The sequence below is a fragment of the Xylocopa sonorina genome, chromosome 6 (genome assembly GCF_050948175.1).
Source record: "Xylocopa sonorina isolate GNS202 chromosome 6, iyXylSono1_principal, whole genome shotgun sequence".
Taxonomy (NCBI): domain Eukaryota; kingdom Metazoa; phylum Arthropoda; class Insecta; order Hymenoptera; family Apidae; genus Xylocopa; species Xylocopa sonorina.
The window spans coordinates 7,211,462-7,232,150 of NC_135198.1; the positions used below are offsets into that span (position 1 = coordinate 7,211,462).

Below are 20,689 nucleotides of genomic sequence, written 5' to 3' on the forward strand. Positions count from 1 at the left end.
AGCAACTAGAATTAAATGATTTTTAATTAAAAATGACATTTATGAAATAGCGTACATTTTTAGAATATGGTATATTATGCCAATATAAAGTCATGGAGATGTATATTTGCGAAAAGCTGACGATACGATTACCAAGCAGACTCCAAAACATTGCAAAGGTTACAGCAGAGAGTTTCACGTCTTTAAAAATATACGTTCTTTCGTTAAATTGAAATTTAACGTTGGCACAATGTCGTTAGAAGTAGAAACCGATTTATTTCGAATAAACAATCAGCTGTGCGATTTTTCTAAAGATGGAAAATTTGTTGCAATTGCTTATCAGACAAACTTAATTGTAAAGAATATTAAAAAATTAAATACCATTCATTCGTTCATATTTCCCGACATAATCGAGGTTAGTCTGTAATATTTTACATTTGGTAGATTACATTGTATGTATACAAAATTACTTGAACTTTTCAGTTATTTTATATCATAAGATGTTCATTCTGCAACATAAAAAATAAAGTATTTTATAATCTCGAAATTTGCCTTTTATTTTATTACAGTATTTTGAATGGTCTAGAAATAGTGAATATATTTTGTGTGCAAATATAAGAAAAGCTATTGTTCAAGTATATTCTATCCACTATCCTGAATGGAAATATAAACTAGTTGAAGGCAGTGCAGGTTTAGAAAGTGTTAGTTGGTCTCCTGATAGTAAATACATTTTAACGTTATCAGATTTTAATGTAAGTAGCAAGTTCATTAAATATCGAATGAGTTTATTTTATAATGTATTAAAGTTATTGTTTTTAACACGCTTAAAATAGATTCAAATATCTGTATGGTCCCTGGAAAATCAAAGTGTGATTCACATACAAAATGTGAAATCCTCTTTTAATAAGTTATACTTTAGCCCAAATGGTAATAATTTGACAGTGGTAGTTTCAATTGAAGGTGAAGATAGTATAGAAATTTATAAAACTGATACATGGAAACTGAGCAAAGTAAGTGTGTAATTAAATTAAGGTGATTTAAATTTTAATATATAAAAATAAATTATTTTATAAGTTTTTTAACTTCCAAATATCTATATCATGTATCTTAACAGTATGATCAGATCCACAGCTTGCTAATTGTAGAGTATTAGAATGTATTTCTTGAGGTCGAAATTTAAGCCTTTTAACAGTTAAATGATGTGCCTGAGAAGTATCATAGACTCTATATTTTTCTGATCTAAAACTATCTGGAGATATTAGCAATTTCTGTATTTCTATATATCCTGTTTCAAATCCTATTGCTAGAATATAAACATATTCAGAAATATTCTGCAATGAAAATGCTAGTGCTGTAACTGAATTTTTTACATCCAAACTTGCAGTTGGAACAATTTTATTGTCTGTAAAGTTTGTATTCCAAACTCCAATTTTTCCATCTCTGGAACCAGTAGCAAAGAAAGATGAATCGTGTGCCCATGAACAGCACCATATTATACGAGTATGAAGACTATCTTTTTTCAAACTAGCTGCAAGTAAGATATACATATTTTCTTTACATTCAAACAATGACCACCTTCTGTCTCTAGATACAGACACCAAATATTTGTCATTAGGCGAAAATTCCATTTGTGTTACAGTTAATTGATGAGACAAAAGTTTCTGAACTTGACTCCATGTATTTGTGTTCCATAACAATATTGCAGAATGTTCAGGTGATGTTGACTTGCACGCAGTTGCTAGTAACGATCCATCGTGTCTAGCAGCAATAGAGAATATTTCATATCCATGACCATAAAGTTTCTGTAATTCTGGCCACAATGTATTTTGCAGCAGTTCTTCTTCAGTTGGTGGAACATAATCCTCATTCTTAAATTTACAAACTTCAGTATCTTCTATTTTGACTTGATTATTATTAAATGTTGCTTTATTTGTTAATCCAAGGGCAGGAACTGAAGCACTATCAGCTACCATATTTTTAAAATCATAGACATTGGCAATTTTCATTAAGTAATTCTTGAATATTGTTGGAGCAGTAAATATGCGTATAACCTTTTCTTCTGCCCCTGAGGCAAAGATGTAAGGTGTTAACATCACCAAACAAGACATATCATATCCATGAACTTGTGGACGTCCTATTTCATGCCAAAATTCAGTTGTTGCATTTTTCCATGGTGCATGAATTCTTGTTGTTTGATCTGCACTTGCAGTAATCAGAAACCTATATTCCAGTAGAAAAGTATTGTGTATATTTTCTTGGACGATAAACAGAATGTTAAACGCATACCTTCCATTCGGATCCCAGCAAAGATCAACTACTTCATCAAAATGACCACTTGGTACAGATTTTGGAATCCAATTTTGCATAGCATCCGAGTATGTCCAAATGTGAAATGATCCATGGTAACCATGAGCTAATATATTTAATCCATCACCGCTAAATTTACAACCATAAAAACCCATTAAGTTACCACCAACTTCACCAACTCTTACTTTTTCACACCAGATCCCAGTTACTTCATCTGGTTCCCATATAATCATAGATTTATCTAATGAACAAGATAATAATCTTAAAGTTCCAAGCTTATTGTTCAATTGCAGTGGACACCAGTGTATGCCATAAATCCATCCTTCATGGCCATAAAGAACAGATTCTAAAGTAATGTTATACTCTATACCACTAGTCATAAACATTTGCTGCTTTTGATGTAACTCATCATTTAAAGAATCTGTCTTATTTGCAGAAATTTTCCACAACCGTATCATGGCATCTTGAGATCCACTTGCAAGCAAAATACTATTATCAGTATCGCATGTAAAATCCATGCATCGTATCCAATCATCATGCCCGACTAATGTTTGAACTTTAACAAAATTTGATTCGTCTATAAAATCGGAGTTGGCTACATATAACTTAATTGTTGAATTTTCTGTTGCAACAGCCAGAAGTGGCAAATTTGTATTTGGTAAAAAGGAAAAGCAAGCTTCTATCGGTAATTCCTTACCAAACGTAAGTGCTTGTAAATATTTTACGTTACCACTCGTATCTCTCAACCATACTTTCAGATCCCCTTTAACCGATCCTGTACATATCAGTAATTTTGGGAACGCTTCATTATTTTGAAAATCATGATCAGAAATATAGATTGAATTACTAAACGTAACTATGTCACCAACTTCTACAACAAAGCTGCATTCGAAGCTTTCATTCTTCTTACTCCAAATAATGGCAGTCCCATCTACCGAACTTGACAAAAGCTCTGATTCGGGTTTCAAGTCTCTTCGTTTAATCCATCGTACAGTATTGACACGATCTTTGTGCTGATGAAGCGTGTTTGTCATCTTCCCAATTTTCGAAATAAATGGATCGTAAATTGCAACCGCATGACACGCTCCGTAACAAATAAGTCCATTCTTTCCCCAATCGACCGAATGAGGAACTCGGTTGCATGCACACGAGATATAAGTTGTCATGTTCTTCTTCTCTTCGATTACTTGACAATAACTAAACTAATTGTCAAAACATTTAGCTAACCTTAAAGTTTATTTCTACGCGAATGCATTCACGCACGCACGTTTTCATTCAGAGTGGAAGAGGCGGAAAATTTTGAACGTAAAAGTTACTAGACTAGTTAGTCTAATTTAATCCATCTTTCTACCGCCACTATTTGATTCATGAACACCCTTCTTTTACTCTCTTTTATTTTTTGTACATAAATATTAATCCATTAGAAAATAAATTATAATAATATTGACATTTTTTTATTTTTAGAAATTAATTTGCGGATACTTGAATAGTATTGATGGAATATGTTGGTCTCCGAATAGTGAATTATTAGGAATATGGTCTTCTTTTACCGATGTACCAAAGCTAATTATTTACTCATGCATATTAGAAAAAGACATTGCAGTATTTTATCCTGTACAGAATATAAATTCATCGCAAATGGAATATACTTATTATAAAGATTTAAAAGGAATTGAAAATATAACGTGGATGCCCAGTGGGCAATTATTAGCTATAACAGGAATCAATGAAATGGTATAAATTCTTATATTTTAACAAACTGATAACATATTTATATTTCTGGACATTTTTATAAAGCTACAAAATTTTATATTCTAGATTGTATTGTTAAATCACGTGACATGGAAACCACTCTTGCAATTATATCTTGAGCCGATAATTAAAGAAAACTATTTGAATAAAGTCTACGAGGAACGAGTAATTCAATCAAAATTGTCCAATAAAAACACAAACTTCTATAATAAACATATTTGTAAGTAATTTGTTAAAGAGATTTGTCTACTTGGATACTACTGATGATATCAAATATTTGTAGTGGAAGAAAAATCAGAACGGCCAGTAAATATAAGAATTGGATGTAAAAACGTTATTGAGAGATTATCGGTTGCTAAATTTGACACTTTAAAATTTAGTTCTTGTGGGCAATATTTGGCCGTGAAGCATCAACTTTATCCTACAACGTTATGGATATGGAACATTGTTGAGGATTATTTTGATTACTTGCTTCTTGAAAATACCATTACAGGTAATTGTGTTTCAGTTGGATAAAAGTTTGTATAAATTTCATTTCTTGTATAAATCATTCTGTTACTTTAAAATTATACATTCAGCTACAGCGTGGAACCCCATACGTGCTCAACTTGTGGTATTTTGCGAATGCTCGCATATGTTTGAATGGACACCACGAACCGCAAGATGTATAGCAACACCACGAAATATTACGGTATTAAATGCACAATGGCATCCTCAAGGAAATCTTTTATTACTTTACGGCTACAATAAAGCAATTATTTATCAAATTGAAAGTAAATCGTAAACCATTTGGATAATGAGTGTGATAAATAAATTTGTATCTATTTTTGTACCGACTAATATTATTTATGGGAATAATAAATCGATTAATAATGTTATACGTGTACGCATAATTGAATTGAAATGAATCACGCATTTCAATTAATTTATTGAAACTTCGACAAATGAACCAATAAGAAATTCACTTACACGACCGCATGCGTCGAAGTTACTCGACGCATATATATATTGCGGTGACACTATGTATGTAGTGGTAGTAATATAAACAGGACATTCCACGTTCCCTGTTTCATAACCTTAGTTTTTCTCAAAAATATCTTTTCAGTCATTTTCTATGAAACGTATTTCTGTATAAAACGTAAAAAATGGATCACGCTAATGTTGAATTAATGGACGACATTGTATTAGAAGGGAAACACGTGGAGAAAAGCATCACGTAAGTAAATAATATAACCTTCCAAGTATCACGATAAAAGTAATTTAATTGAATTGAAAAATGTTTACACTTTTCTAACGCAAGAAACTGAAATATTTAAATTAATTTTCGTCAATTTCCAAGACATTTACGTATACTCGAGTGAGCTTCTTATGTCACTATTATTTTATGATGTAATTTAAAATTAAAAGGCTTTACACGTATTTGACAGGAATGTGTCAACAAGAAATAAAAATAAAGATAATGGCCCTTCTGTTTCGAGCAAACTTAAAGTGGAACTGCAAACGTTAAGAATGTCAGAAGAATCCGAACGGCAACTTTATGATACTTTAAAACATATTTATGGTTCTGTATGTATTCGTGCATATTTTTGTGAATTTATTATTTTTGTTATTATTAGATATATCTGTACGTATGAGAGTAACATAGTTTTTTGACAGAGTTTTAAACTTTCTGATGCATCAGAATTTGAAAACAAAAGATCAAATTTAGGCAAACAGTATTGGATAGAAAGAGGTAATTTAGTAATTAAAGGAATAGTCGATTACTCTTCTAAGGACAGTACACCTAAAAGCGATGAACAAATTGCTAGACAATTCGCAACATCTAAACTAGAAAGCTACGGGTGAGTAATAAATATGTCAAGTTAAAATATTGATAGTCTATCTTAAGGTTACTGATCATAATATATATCATAAAAAATTATATTGTTTTAGGTTTCATCAATCACATTGTATCGAGGCATTATTACATACAGAGGGTGATGTAGGGAAAGCTTTAGAAGTATTATTTTATAAGTACTATGGCTTGGAAAATATATCAAGGAACAGAGTACCAGATGATATTGATGTAGTAGATTTATTAGAAAGAAGGCTTGAAGAAAGAGAAGCGCTTGAATCTATTTACGGGGATATGTTCACTGAAAAGATAAAAAATTATATTTGGATTGTACAAGTTAAGTTAGATTATTTAGTTAGAAATGATGAAATAGAACAAGAAATTCGAAGAATTAAACAGAAGCAAGAAAAACAAAAAGAGAAAGAAGTTTGTAGATTATTTATTCATAAGAAATGTAGATTTGGAAATAAATGTAAATTTTTGCATCAACAACCGCAGGTGTTAAAAATGCCTGAAAGGGAAGATCCATACTTTACTCTAGAAATAAGATTTCCTGAAGGTAAAGCAATTAAATTGTGTAATTAATATATGATTTTTGTACAAAGTAAAGTGTTTTACAGATTTCTGTATAAACTTTAAACTTTTTAAATATTTCAGGTTGTAAATATCCATATGAACCGCCTTACTTTTATTTTTATAAAAATGATGGTACATTTCCAAGCATAAGTTGCTTGAGGATAGGAAGAAAGCTATACAATGAAGCATTATCAATATCTGGAGATGGAACGCCTTCTATTTTTTCAATAATATCTCTTTTGGAAAATGAACATGATATAAGAAGATATTTAGAAGAAAATAAAGAACAATTTCTAGATCAAAATGAACTACTGTTTCAAAAACAAATAGAAGAAAGTGACACAAATGCTGCTACACATTATGAATTAGGATCTACTCATAGAAAAAATAGAAACAATGTTAGTTGGGAAGATGTACTGAGAGATGATGATCTAATTGAAAGAAATTTTAAAGAGAAACAAGTAAACCCCAGGTATAAGAAAATGAAAGAAGTTAGAGAAATGTTGCCTGCATGGTTAAAAATGGATGAAATTTTAGAAATAATATGCAAAAATCAAGTTACCATCATTTCTGGTGAAACAGGATGTGGTAAAAGTACTCAAGTAATTATCAAATCAGTTACAAACTTAGAATCTTTTATAAGAAGATTAAATGTGCAATAAGATTATCTAAATAAAATTGTAAATGTTTTTTAAGGTTCCACAATTTTTATTAGATAATTGGATTCGTAATAGATCCAAGTTGCAAGAACATGTTAACATAATATGTACACAGCCCCGAAGGATAAGTGCAATAGGAGTGGCAGAAAGGGTTGCAGCAGAAAGAATTGAACGTACAGGTGACACAGTAGGATATCAAATACGATTAGAAAGCAAAATATCTAATAAGACTAGATTAACATTTTGTACGACTGGAATTTTGTTGCAAAGGTTTTCTATGAATCCAGAATTAACGGATGTTACGCATATTATTGTAGATGAAGTACATGAAAGAAGTGCAGAAAGGTAAGTTATTATTAAACTATAGATGTTCATGCAGTTATGAGAAATTCAAATATGTCAGATGGATAGTTACTGCGTAATGTTACTAGTCTAATTATTACTATATTTATGCATTTTGATTTAACTGTTATAATTTTTTGTCTAGTGACTTCCTACTGATGCTCTTAAAAGACTTATTGCCTAAAAGATCAAACCTGAAAGTAATACTTATGAGCGCAACACTTAAAAGTGAGATCTTTTCCTCGTACTTTAAAGGAGCCCCTATTTTATGTATTCCAGGAAAGACGTTTCCTGTGGAACAAATCTTTTTAGAGGATATATTTGAGAAAACGAATTATGTGCTTGAAGAAAATTCCAAATTTACACGTAGGATTAAAGGTGATTGGGAGCAATTGCAAATCGACTTAGAAACAGCAGAAATTGAGGGACCCTCTGCTGCTCCACCTAAGGAGTCCATTCAAGATGAAAATCTATCATTAATGCAAATTGTCAGTAGATACCAAGGTTATGATAAGCAAACGCACAAAAATTTATATGTCATGGATCATGATAAAATAAATTTTGAACTTATAGAAACAATATTAGAATGGATTGTTTTTGGTGAACATGATCATCCTAAGACTGGCTCCATCTTAGTAAGTAGATTTCTTTTCGTCTTTGTTATTTAAAATTTTTATATGTTTTTGAATATATATATAATATTGCAACTTTAGATATTTTTACCTGGATTCGCTGAAATTATTGCATTGAAAGATAGATTGAATGACAATAAATATCTCTCACCAAAGACTGGAAAATTTATAACCATACCGCTACACTCGTCTTTGTCTAATGAAGAACAAAATTTAGTTTTTAAAAGAACTGGAGACACTAGAAAAATTGTACTAAGCACAAATTTAGCTGAAACGTCCATTACAATAAATGATTGTGTCTTTGTGATTGATAGCGGAAAGATGAAAGAGACCAGATTTAATTCAAATCAAAACATGGAAAGTTTAGAAACCTGTTGGGTGTCACGCGCAAATGCGTTACAAAGAAAAGGTCGCGCTGGACGTGTTATGCCTGGAGTATGCATTCACTTATATACTTCATACAAGTATGTATCATCATTTTTATAAATGATTTCATTAATTTATTAGCTGTATTTTTTCGCAATTTATTTTCAGATTTAAATACCACTTCTCGGCACAACCAGTACCTGAAATATTACGAATTCCTTTAGAACCGCTATTATTACGTATTCAGCTTTTACATACAGGAAAAAAAGTTGATGTACACAAAGTCTTAGGTAGTAACAATTTTTAAAGATCTATACTTCTTTTAAATTTGTTTCCTAACATTGTTATTTTTTATCAAGGCAAGATGCTGGAACCGCCCACGGATGAAAATATCTGTAGCGCGATTAAGCGTTTACAAGACGTCGGTGCGTTTAATTCTGAATGTACATTAACACCATTAGGCCATCACCTTGCTGCTCTACCTGTAAACGTACGAATTGGAAAACTGATATTGTTCGGAGCAATCTTTTGCTGCCTTGATTCTGCACTCACTATTGCAGCTTGTTTGTCTCATAAAAATCCATTTACTATACCTTTTGAGAAGAGACATGAGATTGATGCTAAAAAAGAATTTTTTACTGCTAATTCCGATCAATTAACTATTCTCAAAGCGTACAAGGTAACAGTATACATATTATATATATATATATATATACACTTCCAATATATAACTGGAATGTAAAATGAATGTTCATTTTTATTTCTTTTATTTTACAGAAATGGTTAGAAGCATGTACACGCAACAATAGTGCAGGTCAAGCTTTTGCTAATGAAAACTATCTATCCATACGTACATTGTACACTTTAGCAGATATAAAGTATCAATTCTTAGAATTATTAGTTTCAATTGGTTTTGTCTCTATCAATTTGCCCAAACGACAACCAAATGTTGATAGGATCGTGGAAATTACTGGGTTCGAGCTCAATATCAATAACGATAATTATAAACTGCTCCAAGGTTTACTTTGCGCTGCCCTTTATCCGAATGTTGTAAAAGTTTTTACACCAGAAAAATCTTTTCAAATTCAATCTGCTGGGGCGATTCCTGTACAGCCTAAACCTGAGCAGCTTAAATTTCAAACTAAAAATGATGGTTTTGTCAGCATCCATCCATCCTCTGTTAATTTCCATGTTGGTTATTTTCCTAGTCCATATCTAGTGTTCCAGGAAAAAGTTAAAACGAGTAAAGTATTTATTAAAGAAGTATCAATGGTACCAATTTTACCATTGATCTTATTCTCTGATTATGAATTAAAAATAGAACAGTATAATGGAATATTTATTGTATCATTGGAAGATGGTTGGATTTTATTTAGCGTTGAATCACATAGGGTAAGAATATTAATCTGAAGAAAAATTAAAGCAAAATATGTAACACAATATAGTGATATAACTTGCAAATTATAATACAAACTGTATATTAAATATATTTTTCATTTCATGTAGGTGGCCCAACTATTACAAAGGATGAGAATGGAGTTAGTTAAATTATTGGAGCAAAAAATGAAGGAACCTCTGTTGAACCTTTTGAATCATCAAAGTGGAAAAAAAATTATCCAAACAATTGTAAATGTAGTGACGAGAGAATAAAATATACTGTCGTACAGTTTTTTTTAAATATTATAGAAGATCTTTTTTTATTAATTCCTAATACAAACAAGCTGTAGCCCTTTTAGAACTTGTGGAGGGTAAATTTTTAGGTGGTAATTTCATCTGTAACATTTTTCAATGTCATTAAATAATCAATTCTAAAAAGTACTGTTTAGTTTCTAAGAAACAAAAAAGTAAATACCCTTGCAAGTGATAATAAATTAGTAGGGAAAATCTAGAAACATTAAATCGCAGTCTGTGGGTGGAACTAGTTAATTCGTGACATGCCGCATAATATACACGTGGTTGATAAATACATACTCAAAATGTTTACATCTAGTTTCTGAAATATAATACACGAAATTTATTTATATATTTATTAATGCTGATAATACTTTTTTAAGTATATTTTTCTTCCACAAATTGATATTATTATAAGCCATAATTTATGAACTGAAATAACACAATACTTATGATGGATACGAATGAGGTTATAATAGAAAAGATAATAGAAAATAGAAATTCAAATAGTATGTTTGAAGAACATACGTTAAATACAGAAAAAGATAATGATGTTCTAATTATTGATGAAAATTGTTTGCATACGAACAAGGAAGATACACAGAATAATGTTGATGAAGAAAGTCAACTTACAAAAGATTGTGAGGTAGTTTTGATGGATGTTATTGAAACTGAACAAAATAACAATGCAAAAGACAATGTAGAGGAGCAACAACAAAAATCAGTTGAATTATCAAATATTACAGAGAATGAAACACTTCTTAATAGCTCTGATAAGAACCAGAGTACAAATAAAAATTTAATATCTGAAAACTTAACGCATAAAGATAATGATATTTGTATCATACACGAACAAAAGTCAGCATTGTCAGTGCAAAGTAAGGATACAAAATATTGATTTATTATAATTAAAGTAGTTTATAATATTTGTTTAAAATCAATTGACTACTATATTTTCTTTTTAACAGAAAATGATAAGCCATCTTCTCTTGTTAGTATTGCTGTAGAGTATGGTAGTTGTGATTCAGAATCAGATGATAATTCTGATAATGAACTACATGACAAAAGTCAAAGTGAACCTAGAAATGGAAGCCAAATGCACACTTATAGACAAAATAAAGAATTATCGGATGAAGAAAGCTGTAGCGATGATGATTCTACTAGCAGTGATTCTTCTGTAATAATTGAATCAAACGATTCAGATAGCGATGACAACAGTTCGAATAAGTAAATTTTTACATTTGTTAATTTTGGTGTTATATTTGAATACAGAATAACTTCACATCAAACTTTAAATCGATTTCTTCTATTTTTAGGAAAAGTAAAGGAAACAATGTAAAACAACAGAAGAACAATGAAATGAAAAATGAATTAGATGATTTACCTCCTATTGAAGACCTAAAAATTAGTGTACCTGAAGTATTATGTGATCCACTGGGCGAGGTATTTATATATTTTATAATAATATATAAATATCATCAAGGGAGTACAAGATAATGTAATGGAATGAATAAAAATTTAAGGTTGCATGGATGGTTGAACAATTGGTAGTTGTAAAACCAAAACCTGGTAAACCAACATTAAATTTGGATACAATTTTGTTCATTGAAAAAGGACAAAGGGCATTAGGTAAAATATTTGATGTTTTTGGACAAGTGAGCGAACCTCACTATTGTGTACGTTTCAATAGCACTGAACACATAAAAGAATGTGATGTTAAAGTTGGAATGACTGTCTACTATTGTCCAAATACTGAATATACTTCCTTAGTATTTTTACATGAATTAATGAAGTAAGTTATACATATAAGCATAATTGCAATATTTAAAAATTCTATGTTAGGATAATTCCTATATACTAATTAATGTGTAATACAAATAGAATGAAAGGTGTGGATGCGAATGCAGATGAACCTCCAGAATTTTCAGACGACGAAGAAGAACGTGCTTATTACGAACAATTAAAAACAAAACAAACAAGTAATACTAGTCAAACAGATGTTCCATTTAAACGTAAACGCACCTCAAGTAAGTTCTTCTATCTAATATAGTGTGTTATTTATTTAATGTTAAGTTCATATAGTATCCATACTTTTAGAACCTAATACTGGTTGGCAATCAAATCACCCATGGAATAGAAATACACAGAAATATAGAAAAAGATTTAATTCACGAGCAGATACACAATTTTCGTCTACGCAAATTGAAAATCAGTCGCAACAGTTATGGTCACAACCTTATCAAAACAATGCCGAACAATATGGATATGGACCATATTCATTGCAGCCTATGCAATACATGAACCAAAACTTTTTTAATTCACATAACTATTATAGTGAAGCTGGTACAGCGCCAATCCCTTTAAACCCTAGAATTCCTTTCAGTGCATCTCCTAGAGTTCCTTCAGGATATCTATCATTTCGAAATCATCCAAGTTCATCTACTAATGTAAGATTTCAAAATGCAACTATGCCTTGGCTACCACAACAAATGCCACAAGTTCCTATAAGAATGGAAATACCATGGATACCCATACCACCACCACCTCCACCACCAACTTCATCATCACCTGATACTACTTAAGCATTGGTAATGTGATCATTTATTTTTTAAAGGGTACATATATAAAAATATAAATTTATTATTTTCATACATGTATGAATATTATTTTAAAAGTACAAGATATATAATTATATGTATGTGAAAACTAACATACATAATTATATATATATATATATATACTATTGTATATATTGTCAAAGTATGAAGGTAAACAACCCCTCCAGTAATATAATAATTTTATTAATGAGGGAAAAATATCTAAGTAGTTATTCTGGAATGTTTAATGTAAATGGTTGTAACATTCCCACAGATAAATATTTGTGAAGAATTTAAGAATAATTTCCATTCACAAAACGATGTAAAAAATATAGAATATATATAATTATTTAAATTGCATTGCTAAACTTGTTACGTTTTGTTTAGCAGTAGTAAACAGATTTACTTAATTTACTAATAGAGATGCTGTAGCAAATAAATTTGCTTGATTCAAGATATGATCAGCTTGCTACAATAGATGATTTTACTGCTCTTACTTACAGGATTAATACTGTCATATTTCTAATTAGCAAATTATGAGCTAATGTTTCTTTTACCTTGATAAGTTAACTTTAAATCACACATAAAACGTTGAATTATTGTGATTGTTGTTATAATACTTTAAATATAGATTATAATTGCAATATTTACATAGTTTCACTGTCCTATAAAAAATTGATTATCTTTATAAACAATCATATTTGGTTGCTGCAACTGTTCTTTAGCAAATTCAATATCATGTTTGATTGCTTTAATTAATTCCACTGAAATGACAAAATTATGATTTATTTTTAAAAATTAGATAGTATTATTTGAAAAATTGTAGTTACATTTACCTTCAGAAGCAAAATCTTTTTCTGGTCTTATGTATCCTGTGAATATTGCTTTAATTTGTTTCCCATAAAAATCATTTTCAAATTTGTGCAGCAAATGTATTTCCTATAATAATAGAAATAAATTTTTGTATATTTTACTAAATTTTAAACAATCATTATATAAAACTGACTCATACAACTGTTTTTTTTTCATTTTTATAAAATGGGTTCCAACCAACACTTGCAACCATTTTATAAACTTGTGTGTCTATGCAAGCCCATCCATAATAAACTCCAGTTTTAAAATCGGTAGGCAAACTGTCTACTACCTTATCCTCAAGATTTGCTGTAAGAAAAAAAATTATTTTGTAATTACTTATTCATACATTCTTGCCAATGAGTGTTTATAAAAATAAATCAATTAATATTTTCTACATAGTTACATATAAAATTCTAGTCCACCTATGCAGCATTAAAATAATTTTAAATTCCTTTTTTATTTAGCGCACATATGATTTTTTACTTTACTAAATAAGACCGAATCCGTCTGATAATACCTGTAGGTGTTCCTAATGCTTTAGAACCTCTGCCAAAACCCTTAACCACCAAACCAGATAAAAAAAACGGCAAGCCTTTAGTACTCATAGCGTATCTTAGTAACGCGTCAGACTCGTAACTACAGATATTACGTAGTGCAACATGATCCAAAGTTGTCTCCCAGAGGATGAACGTTGTCCCTACTATCGTCCACCGTTAACATGATACAAAACCGCGGCCGATATGAACATAGTGCAAAACCAATATGAATGCTTTTCTAGGCTAATTTGTCATGGTCGCTTCCATTGAGTCGCTTCGGTTTCCTTAACAACAAAGGCGCATTGCGCGAATCAAGAAATAGGAGGGATAACAGACACATAAGGGGCCCCTACGCTGAATAGGCTTAATTTGTTTCACAATGATATATGTAGTCTTGAAAAAAAGATAAAGAGATATGTGACGTGGCACATTTACACTGAACGATATAAATGAATTCTTCTTAAATAATACTATATACAGTTCAATTTTTTGATTCAATCTGTAAAATAAATATTATGTAGTTTCCCAATATACTTGCAAAAAGTTTCTTATCAATTACAAAGTCCTTGTTTTCTTAACGATTACAAACCTGTCATAAGTTATGGGTTATCTATGTATAATTTTTTGCTTTACATATAACTTATCTAGTATTAGCATTTATATCTCTTAAGTCAAGGATAAGTCAGTTAGCAACAGAAAAATTGTGAAAAGAGATGTATATAGTTACATTTTTACTTATAACTGTATCTTCAATTGCTTTTTACTCTTAACCATCATATTTTAGTACTTAATTTATTCTTAGATGAAATATTCTATTGTCTATTTTTTGCTTTGTATAATTACCACCTTTAATCATTTAAACTAAAAATTATAACGTGTATTTAATGTTACTGTTAACAATTTTATACCTAGAGTACAAAAGAAAGTATACAGTAATTATATAATTTTTAGTCAGTAATTGAACTATGTATTTATTAATATCCACCACCTTTTATAAAAAGAATTTAGTTCTTAAAGAATTTCAGAAAATTTCTGGTATAAGAATAAATACTTTACATTATTATTATTTGGCAAGTTTATTAATATTGCTAATTACTTTTGATAAACTAAGGATTAGAAAAATAGGAAATTATCTTTTTGTATATGAAATATAATTTAACGAGGGCACATGATATGTCTTCCCCCATCAACAGATAATGTTGCCCCTGTAATAAAGCTGGCACCATCACTTGCTAAATATGCAATTGCTTTAGCAACTTCATTAACATCTCCAGCTCTACCAAGCGCATGAGTTTCTTTGGAACGTTCGTAAAATGCTTTTAATTGTTCATCTGTCATCCCACTAGATTTGTGGAGGTTTGTTATTATTACACCTGGGTTCACAGCATTTACCCTCACCTATTAATCATAGAGAAAATATTATAAAATTTATATGAAAACTGTTAATACAATTTTTAAGAAAATTGTAATTTAAGCTATTCAAGGTTTTCTTCCTTGTTAGTCAATTTTTATCTGGCAACACAAATATTATACAAGAGTAAATTATTAAACTTCATAATGGTAAGTATCATAATTATACACACTTGTTTTGGTGCAAGGTCAAGAGCTACGCATCGTGTGAATTGATCAATTGCTGCTTTACTCATACAATATGCCAAGATCCCTGGGAAAGATCTTAATCCAGTGACACTTGATACATTCACAATATTACCTTTAGTTTTTACAATGTATGGAACGGCTAACATTGTTAAATTATATACCGAACGTACATTTACATTGAAAGTTCTGTAAAACATACATGTTCAATGTACTTCAGAAGTGGAAATTAAAACTTTTTTAAATTTAGCCTCATAGCGGGAAAAATGCTGTACCTGTCATATTGTTCCAATGAAGTGTTTTCTATGCTTCCGCTTTCTAACATACCAGCATTATTAACTAAAATGTCTAATTTACCATAATGTTTAATGGTAGACTGAACAATATTTTCAACATCTGCTTCATTAGTTAATTCTCCAGGTACAATCAATGGTTTGCCAGATTTACATTGCACAGCAACTTCATTTAACTTTTGTACATTACGACCTGATAATGATAATAATGCACCTAATTGTGAAAGGTGTATAGCAGTTGCTTCCCCAATACCAGAACTAGCTCCGGTTATTAGCACGACCTTTCCAGCGAATGACATCTGGAAAAAGTTGGTTAGTTAAGATTAAATAAAATATCTTTTACGCTTTTTAGAAAGACTACAACTTAAAGTACATTTATAATTTCTATATAAATGATACATAATTTAGTAGTTCTTACCGTAATATTGAAACGTTAATAAGACGAACCTCAGGGAAGTCTACGGTTTGTATGCCACTCGTAAAAAGTAGTCAGTACAATAAATCACAGTATTTAAAGTCGATTGGTCTTATCAACGTTGGGTATTTGATTACCATATGACGGTTCATAAGATGTTTACCTGTTACGAGAAATGTGTAACCTTGGCCACGATACGTAACGCATAAATATCAATGTTTTAAAACAAAAACGTAAACGTAAAATGAAGAATGTAAGCAAACTTATAATATAAATTCCTCTACTATATGCCAGAAGCAAAACTCTTTAATTGGAAAGTGTTAAATTTCAATTTTATATATCTAAATATAAATCTACACATATATGTAATTTTATGATTTTTTTGTTATTAAAATATTGTTACCCTGAAAAAATAATAATAAGAGTATAAAATTGGGAATAGGATAGAGTTGAAGTTGTAGGTAAATTAAAGCATACATTTTTTTCTTTACGACTCTAGTAGAACTTAAAAAGTAGTTGTGTTTTCAATATGGTGAAACATTTTTTTCATTATTTAATTATTAGTATGACAAAATAAAATTTGAGTTTCTCTATTAAAAAGTTAATCTACAAATGCAATTCATTTATAATATATTTAATTTATCGATCCTATTTGTTCTAACTCAGTTATTACGACATGTAAATGCTTTTCAACTTTCTCTAAACAAACATTAATTCTTTCATTATTCCATTCTTGATCTTTAACTTTTTTTACAACTCCTTGAAGAGATAACTTTGCACTTGCTAATAATGATTTTTTCTTCTTAGGTTCACAATTGGAAGCATACTGCAAATGAATTTCTGCTAATTTGCAACATAATTTTAGTACTTTTTCAACTGATTCTTCATGCAGAAACCACTTAGGGTCTGACACAGCAATACGATGTGCTTGTTGTAAATAGTGAACTGCTTTATCATTATCAATATCTGTTCCTTTAAGGGCAGTAAGTTGTCCATACATTCTCCAAATGTCAGGATTATTTGGTATAAAGGAACTGATTCTTCCAAATAGTTCTAAAATTTTTGGCAACAATTTTTGTGCAGGATACCCATCCGAATCATTTATATTATTTAATACCGCATTAGTTAGTATATCAAGGACTAGGACGTCTAAATGATGATTTTTGAGATCTAAAATACGATGATAACATCGGATTACCTAAAATAAAGGAGAAATATACAATTTTAAAAACGAACTAAATTTTCTTTTTTATTGCAATATTATATATTCATACTTCTGAGAAATGCCCCAAATCAATGCTAACAACCATTAAATTGTCCCAAATTTGCCACCGATCATAATTGCATTTTATAGCATCTTGAAGAGATTTCCATGCTTTTATTTTATCACCTAACTTTATGTAAGCTTTTGCTAAATTATTCCATGCCTCAAATGTCTGTAATTAATTGGTAAAATTTTTTATGTTGACTAAAGTGTAAGAAAGTAGTAATATAAACAGAATTGTATATGTATATATACCGATTGTTCTAAAGCACAGTAACGTTTATATGCTATCACTGCCAATTTCCAATCTTCTGTTTGTAAAGCAGCAAATCCAAGTCTTAACCAAACATTTTCTTGAATATTATTTAACTCAACTGATAATTTTAAGTGAGGTATAGCTTCTTCATACTAAAAAATATATGCAAAATTTCATATTTTAAATAATGCATTAATTATTTATGCACTCACATTTTTCTTTGCAAAATAAAAGAACCCCCAATGTTTTTGAGCTCGACTACTTCTTCCATTAGACAATTTCCATGCTGTCTCATAATGATTAGGATCTTGAGTTGCATCGCCTAGTAAACACCATAACTGAACTGATGGCTTTTTAGATATTTCTTGACGAATAATTTCTGCTGCCTCAAATTATTAATAAAAATGTAAATTTACTTCATTAATGTTAAAGAGATATCATAAAAAAAGAGTATATACTTTATGTTTCAATTCTAATATGTTGTAACAGTCAATAGCTTCTTCCCATAGTTTAAGCTTCAAGAAAACATCTAAGGCACCCTTTATCAAACCAAGACTTAACATCAATTGTGCCCACATCTGTTCTAAAATCCAAATTGGTTTAAGACCACTGGCAAAGAATAAGTCCATCCTGTGTGTAACAGGAACTTTTGTTCTTCTTAATTCGTTTATTAAATATTCCATTTGCATCATTGATCGCTCCACAGTCCTTTTATCCTTAGATTCTAAAAGGCATCGGTAATAAAGGGATGCCACTTTTAAAGACCAATTTTTTGTGTTATTTACCACAACCTATTAAACAATTACTATTAATAATTAATTAAAAAATAAGAATTGATAAAACTTACAGTTAAGTAGGGTATGATTTCTTCATCTGTTAGTTTATCCTTCGGTTGTGATAATTGCAGTTGAATACTATTAAAAGTAATATGTATAATAAAAAGAAATCTCTTTCTATAAATATATGATACAATATAAATATAATATATATTCTTACTGTTTTGCTAATATAATAGCTTCTTCTACTGCACCTAGTTCTGTATTTTCTATATTTTCTGAGAATTTAATATGTTCCAGTCTAATATCATCATTTAAATCTACAGACTTTGGTACATTTTCATAACTCCTAGAAGGAAATTTATCCTTTTCTAAGTTTATTCTTAAAAATAGCTGTGCTTTGTCCTCCTCTTGATACTTTGTACGTTTACCTAATGCACCTTCAAGACTTAAACGTAATTTTGCTTTTTCTTGAGCTAATTGGATATACTTTTCTGAATTCTGAATTCTTCTGTAATAAAAATAAAACTGTGCTGCTTCAATACAAAATAGTGTTTCACAGTAAAGGTTTTCTTTTAACATATATGAATTACTGATTTTTTCAATTAACTGTTCTGTTTCATCATATAACACACCAGAACTTTCATTCAATATAAGTTGGTGCAAAAGATTTGTCCTAAATAACCACCACATACAGCTTTCATATGTATTTTGTAAAATTTCATTAGAAAATATTATTTTAGAGAAATAAAGAAGTTCTGCCCTTTTAACATTTCTATTACATTCATCATGCAGGGATAAATCCTTAAATACATTCTCTTCTTTAATTTTTAACTGTTCTATACTGTTTCCAATTTGTGGACCTGTCCAATTACACTGAATAAAATATAATAAAGAAGCTATGCCTGTACATAGCCAAGAATCATGTTTATCTGTTTTTTCTATACTACTGTATATAGATTTTGAAAAGTCATTGATGTCACTTAATTCCTCAATCAAATTTGAAGATAATTCAGTATTTATAACATCTTCATAGTGCCCTTTTAATACATTCTGCACACAAAGCGGCAAACCTTGAAAAAGAAAAAAGTACAGTTGAGTGTACAATAAGTTCAATTATATTAAAATATACCATTGTTATACTACTAATTGTTTTAACAATTTTATAAGATGAAAAGTTATTCAAAGCGGTATTATGTATGAATAATATGACATAACCTAATGTCTATAAGTAAATATGTAAATATATTTCCTTTTAAAGCATTCACCTACCTTCATTTTCAACGGAATTAAATAATAATAAAATTTCCATTTCTTTATTTATCATTTTCTTTATATTTGGATTATTCATTATTGCAATTGAAAGCACATGTAAAAATATACTTTGTAGTCAATATTTTTGACATTACTTGAAACATGCCCAGCATGGTAATTATGGAAACTATTTTATCAGATTGAGAGAGAGAAAGTGATATTATATATATAGCAGCATCCCCTATTTCCACTTGATATAATCGATAACATTTAAACAATTCGAAACAATTATCTGTAATATTATTATATTTTTATTATATTTCATATATAGTTTTTGTGGGAAAAGAGCAAAACAAATTTGAAAATATATATCTTATTAAGTATATATATAATTGCACAATTTTTTTATTTATAATTATTACTATTAAGACTATACTATCACATATGCAAATAAAGTGAAAATACAATTATTCTTTACAATCGATTGTAAGTACACGATACAAGTATATGTATACATACTCTTCTGTGATGTATATGCTTTATAACAATAACTATACACCCTCCTTCCATGTAGATAAAGGGAATTCTTAGAGATTCCCAATCACTTTCAGATGGTTGTATAATATAATAACACCTATAGATATATTACAATTAATAAGCGGATGTATTAAATATATGTACTCTTATAATGCTTAAACATATACTTTTTAACCCTTACAAAAGGAAAGA

The 20,689-nt window shown here is 29.6% G+C and overlaps 7 protein-coding genes across 7 annotated transcripts; 3 read left to right on the plus strand and 4 right to left on the minus strand.

Annotated features, from left to right (window-relative positions):
- Window positions 1-211: 211 nt before the first annotated feature.
- LOC143424698 (WD repeat-containing protein WRAP73) lies at window positions 212-4,910 on the plus strand. The gene is made up of 7 exons (XM_076896942.1): window positions 212-394; window positions 549-731; window positions 813-989; window positions 3,751-4,020; window positions 4,105-4,258; window positions 4,322-4,531; window positions 4,617-4,910. Exons 1-7 carry the CDS (start codon window positions 230-232, stop codon window positions 4,820-4,822), a joined length of 1,365 nt encoding a protein of 454 aa, XP_076753057.1. The 5' UTR covers window positions 212-229; the 3' UTR covers window positions 4,823-4,910.
- On the minus strand, window positions 928-3,547 carry Elp2 (elongator complex protein 2). Its single transcript, XM_076896900.1, has 2 exons — window positions 2,266-3,547; window positions 928-2,199 (listed from the first exon to the last, which is right to left on the minus strand). The coding sequence occupies exons 1-2, from the start codon at window positions 3,450-3,452 to the stop codon at window positions 1,047-1,049; spliced, it is 2,340 nt and encodes a 779-aa protein (XP_076753015.1). The 5' UTR covers window positions 3,453-3,547; the 3' UTR covers window positions 928-1,046.
- Window positions 4,911-5,097: 187 nt separating the features above from the next.
- LOC143424659 (putative ATP-dependent RNA helicase DHX57) lies at window positions 5,098-10,120 on the plus strand. Its single transcript, XM_076896870.1, has 12 exons — window positions 5,098-5,254; window positions 5,466-5,604; window positions 5,695-5,879; window positions 5,971-6,431; window positions 6,530-7,050; window positions 7,145-7,452; window positions 7,595-8,084; window positions 8,163-8,545; window positions 8,616-8,737; window positions 8,807-9,126; window positions 9,225-9,839; window positions 9,954-10,120. The coding sequence occupies exons 1-12, from the start codon at window positions 5,184-5,186 to the stop codon at window positions 10,095-10,097; spliced, it is 3,759 nt and encodes a 1,252-aa protein (XP_076752985.1). The 5' UTR covers window positions 5,098-5,183; the 3' UTR covers window positions 10,098-10,120.
- Window positions 10,121-10,465: 345 nt separating this feature from the next.
- Window positions 10,466-12,940, plus strand: LOC143424685 (uncharacterized). Its single transcript, XM_076896920.1, has 6 exons — window positions 10,466-10,996; window positions 11,087-11,345; window positions 11,435-11,561; window positions 11,642-11,910; window positions 12,000-12,145; window positions 12,216-12,940. The coding sequence occupies exons 1-6, from the start codon at window positions 10,570-10,572 to the stop codon at window positions 12,698-12,700; spliced, it is 1,713 nt and encodes a 570-aa protein (XP_076753035.1). The 5' UTR covers window positions 10,466-10,569; the 3' UTR covers window positions 12,701-12,940.
- A 380-nt stretch (window positions 12,941-13,320) lies between these two features.
- On the minus strand, window positions 13,321-14,467 carry Rfk (Riboflavin kinase). Its single transcript, XM_076897007.1, has 4 exons — window positions 14,088-14,467; window positions 13,728-13,876; window positions 13,552-13,654; window positions 13,321-13,479 (listed from the first exon to the last, which is right to left on the minus strand). Exons 1-4 carry the CDS (start codon window positions 14,173-14,175, stop codon window positions 13,373-13,375), a joined length of 447 nt encoding a protein of 148 aa, XP_076753122.1. The 5' UTR covers window positions 14,176-14,467; the 3' UTR covers window positions 13,321-13,372.
- Window positions 14,468-15,042: 575 nt separating this feature from the next.
- LOC143424726 (meso-2,3-butanediol dehydrogenase) lies at window positions 15,043-16,314 on the minus strand. Its single transcript, XM_076896988.1, has 3 exons — window positions 15,978-16,314; window positions 15,690-15,891; window positions 15,043-15,504 (listed from the first exon to the last, which is right to left on the minus strand). Exons 1-3 carry the CDS (start codon window positions 16,292-16,294, stop codon window positions 15,262-15,264), a joined length of 762 nt encoding a protein of 253 aa, XP_076753103.1. The 5' UTR covers window positions 16,295-16,314; the 3' UTR covers window positions 15,043-15,261.
- A 700-nt stretch (window positions 16,315-17,014) lies between these two features.
- Window positions 17,015-20,139, minus strand: LOC143424670 (tetratricopeptide repeat protein 27-like). The gene is made up of 8 exons (XM_076896898.1): window positions 19,979-20,139; window positions 18,927-19,779; window positions 18,778-18,844; window positions 18,389-18,721; window positions 18,143-18,316; window positions 17,930-18,082; window positions 17,685-17,846; window positions 17,015-17,608 (listed from the first exon to the last, which is right to left on the minus strand). Exons 1-8 carry the CDS (start codon window positions 20,055-20,057, stop codon window positions 17,045-17,047), a joined length of 2,385 nt encoding a protein of 794 aa, XP_076753013.1. The 5' UTR covers window positions 20,058-20,139; the 3' UTR covers window positions 17,015-17,044.
- Window positions 20,140-20,689: the final 550 nt, after the last annotated feature.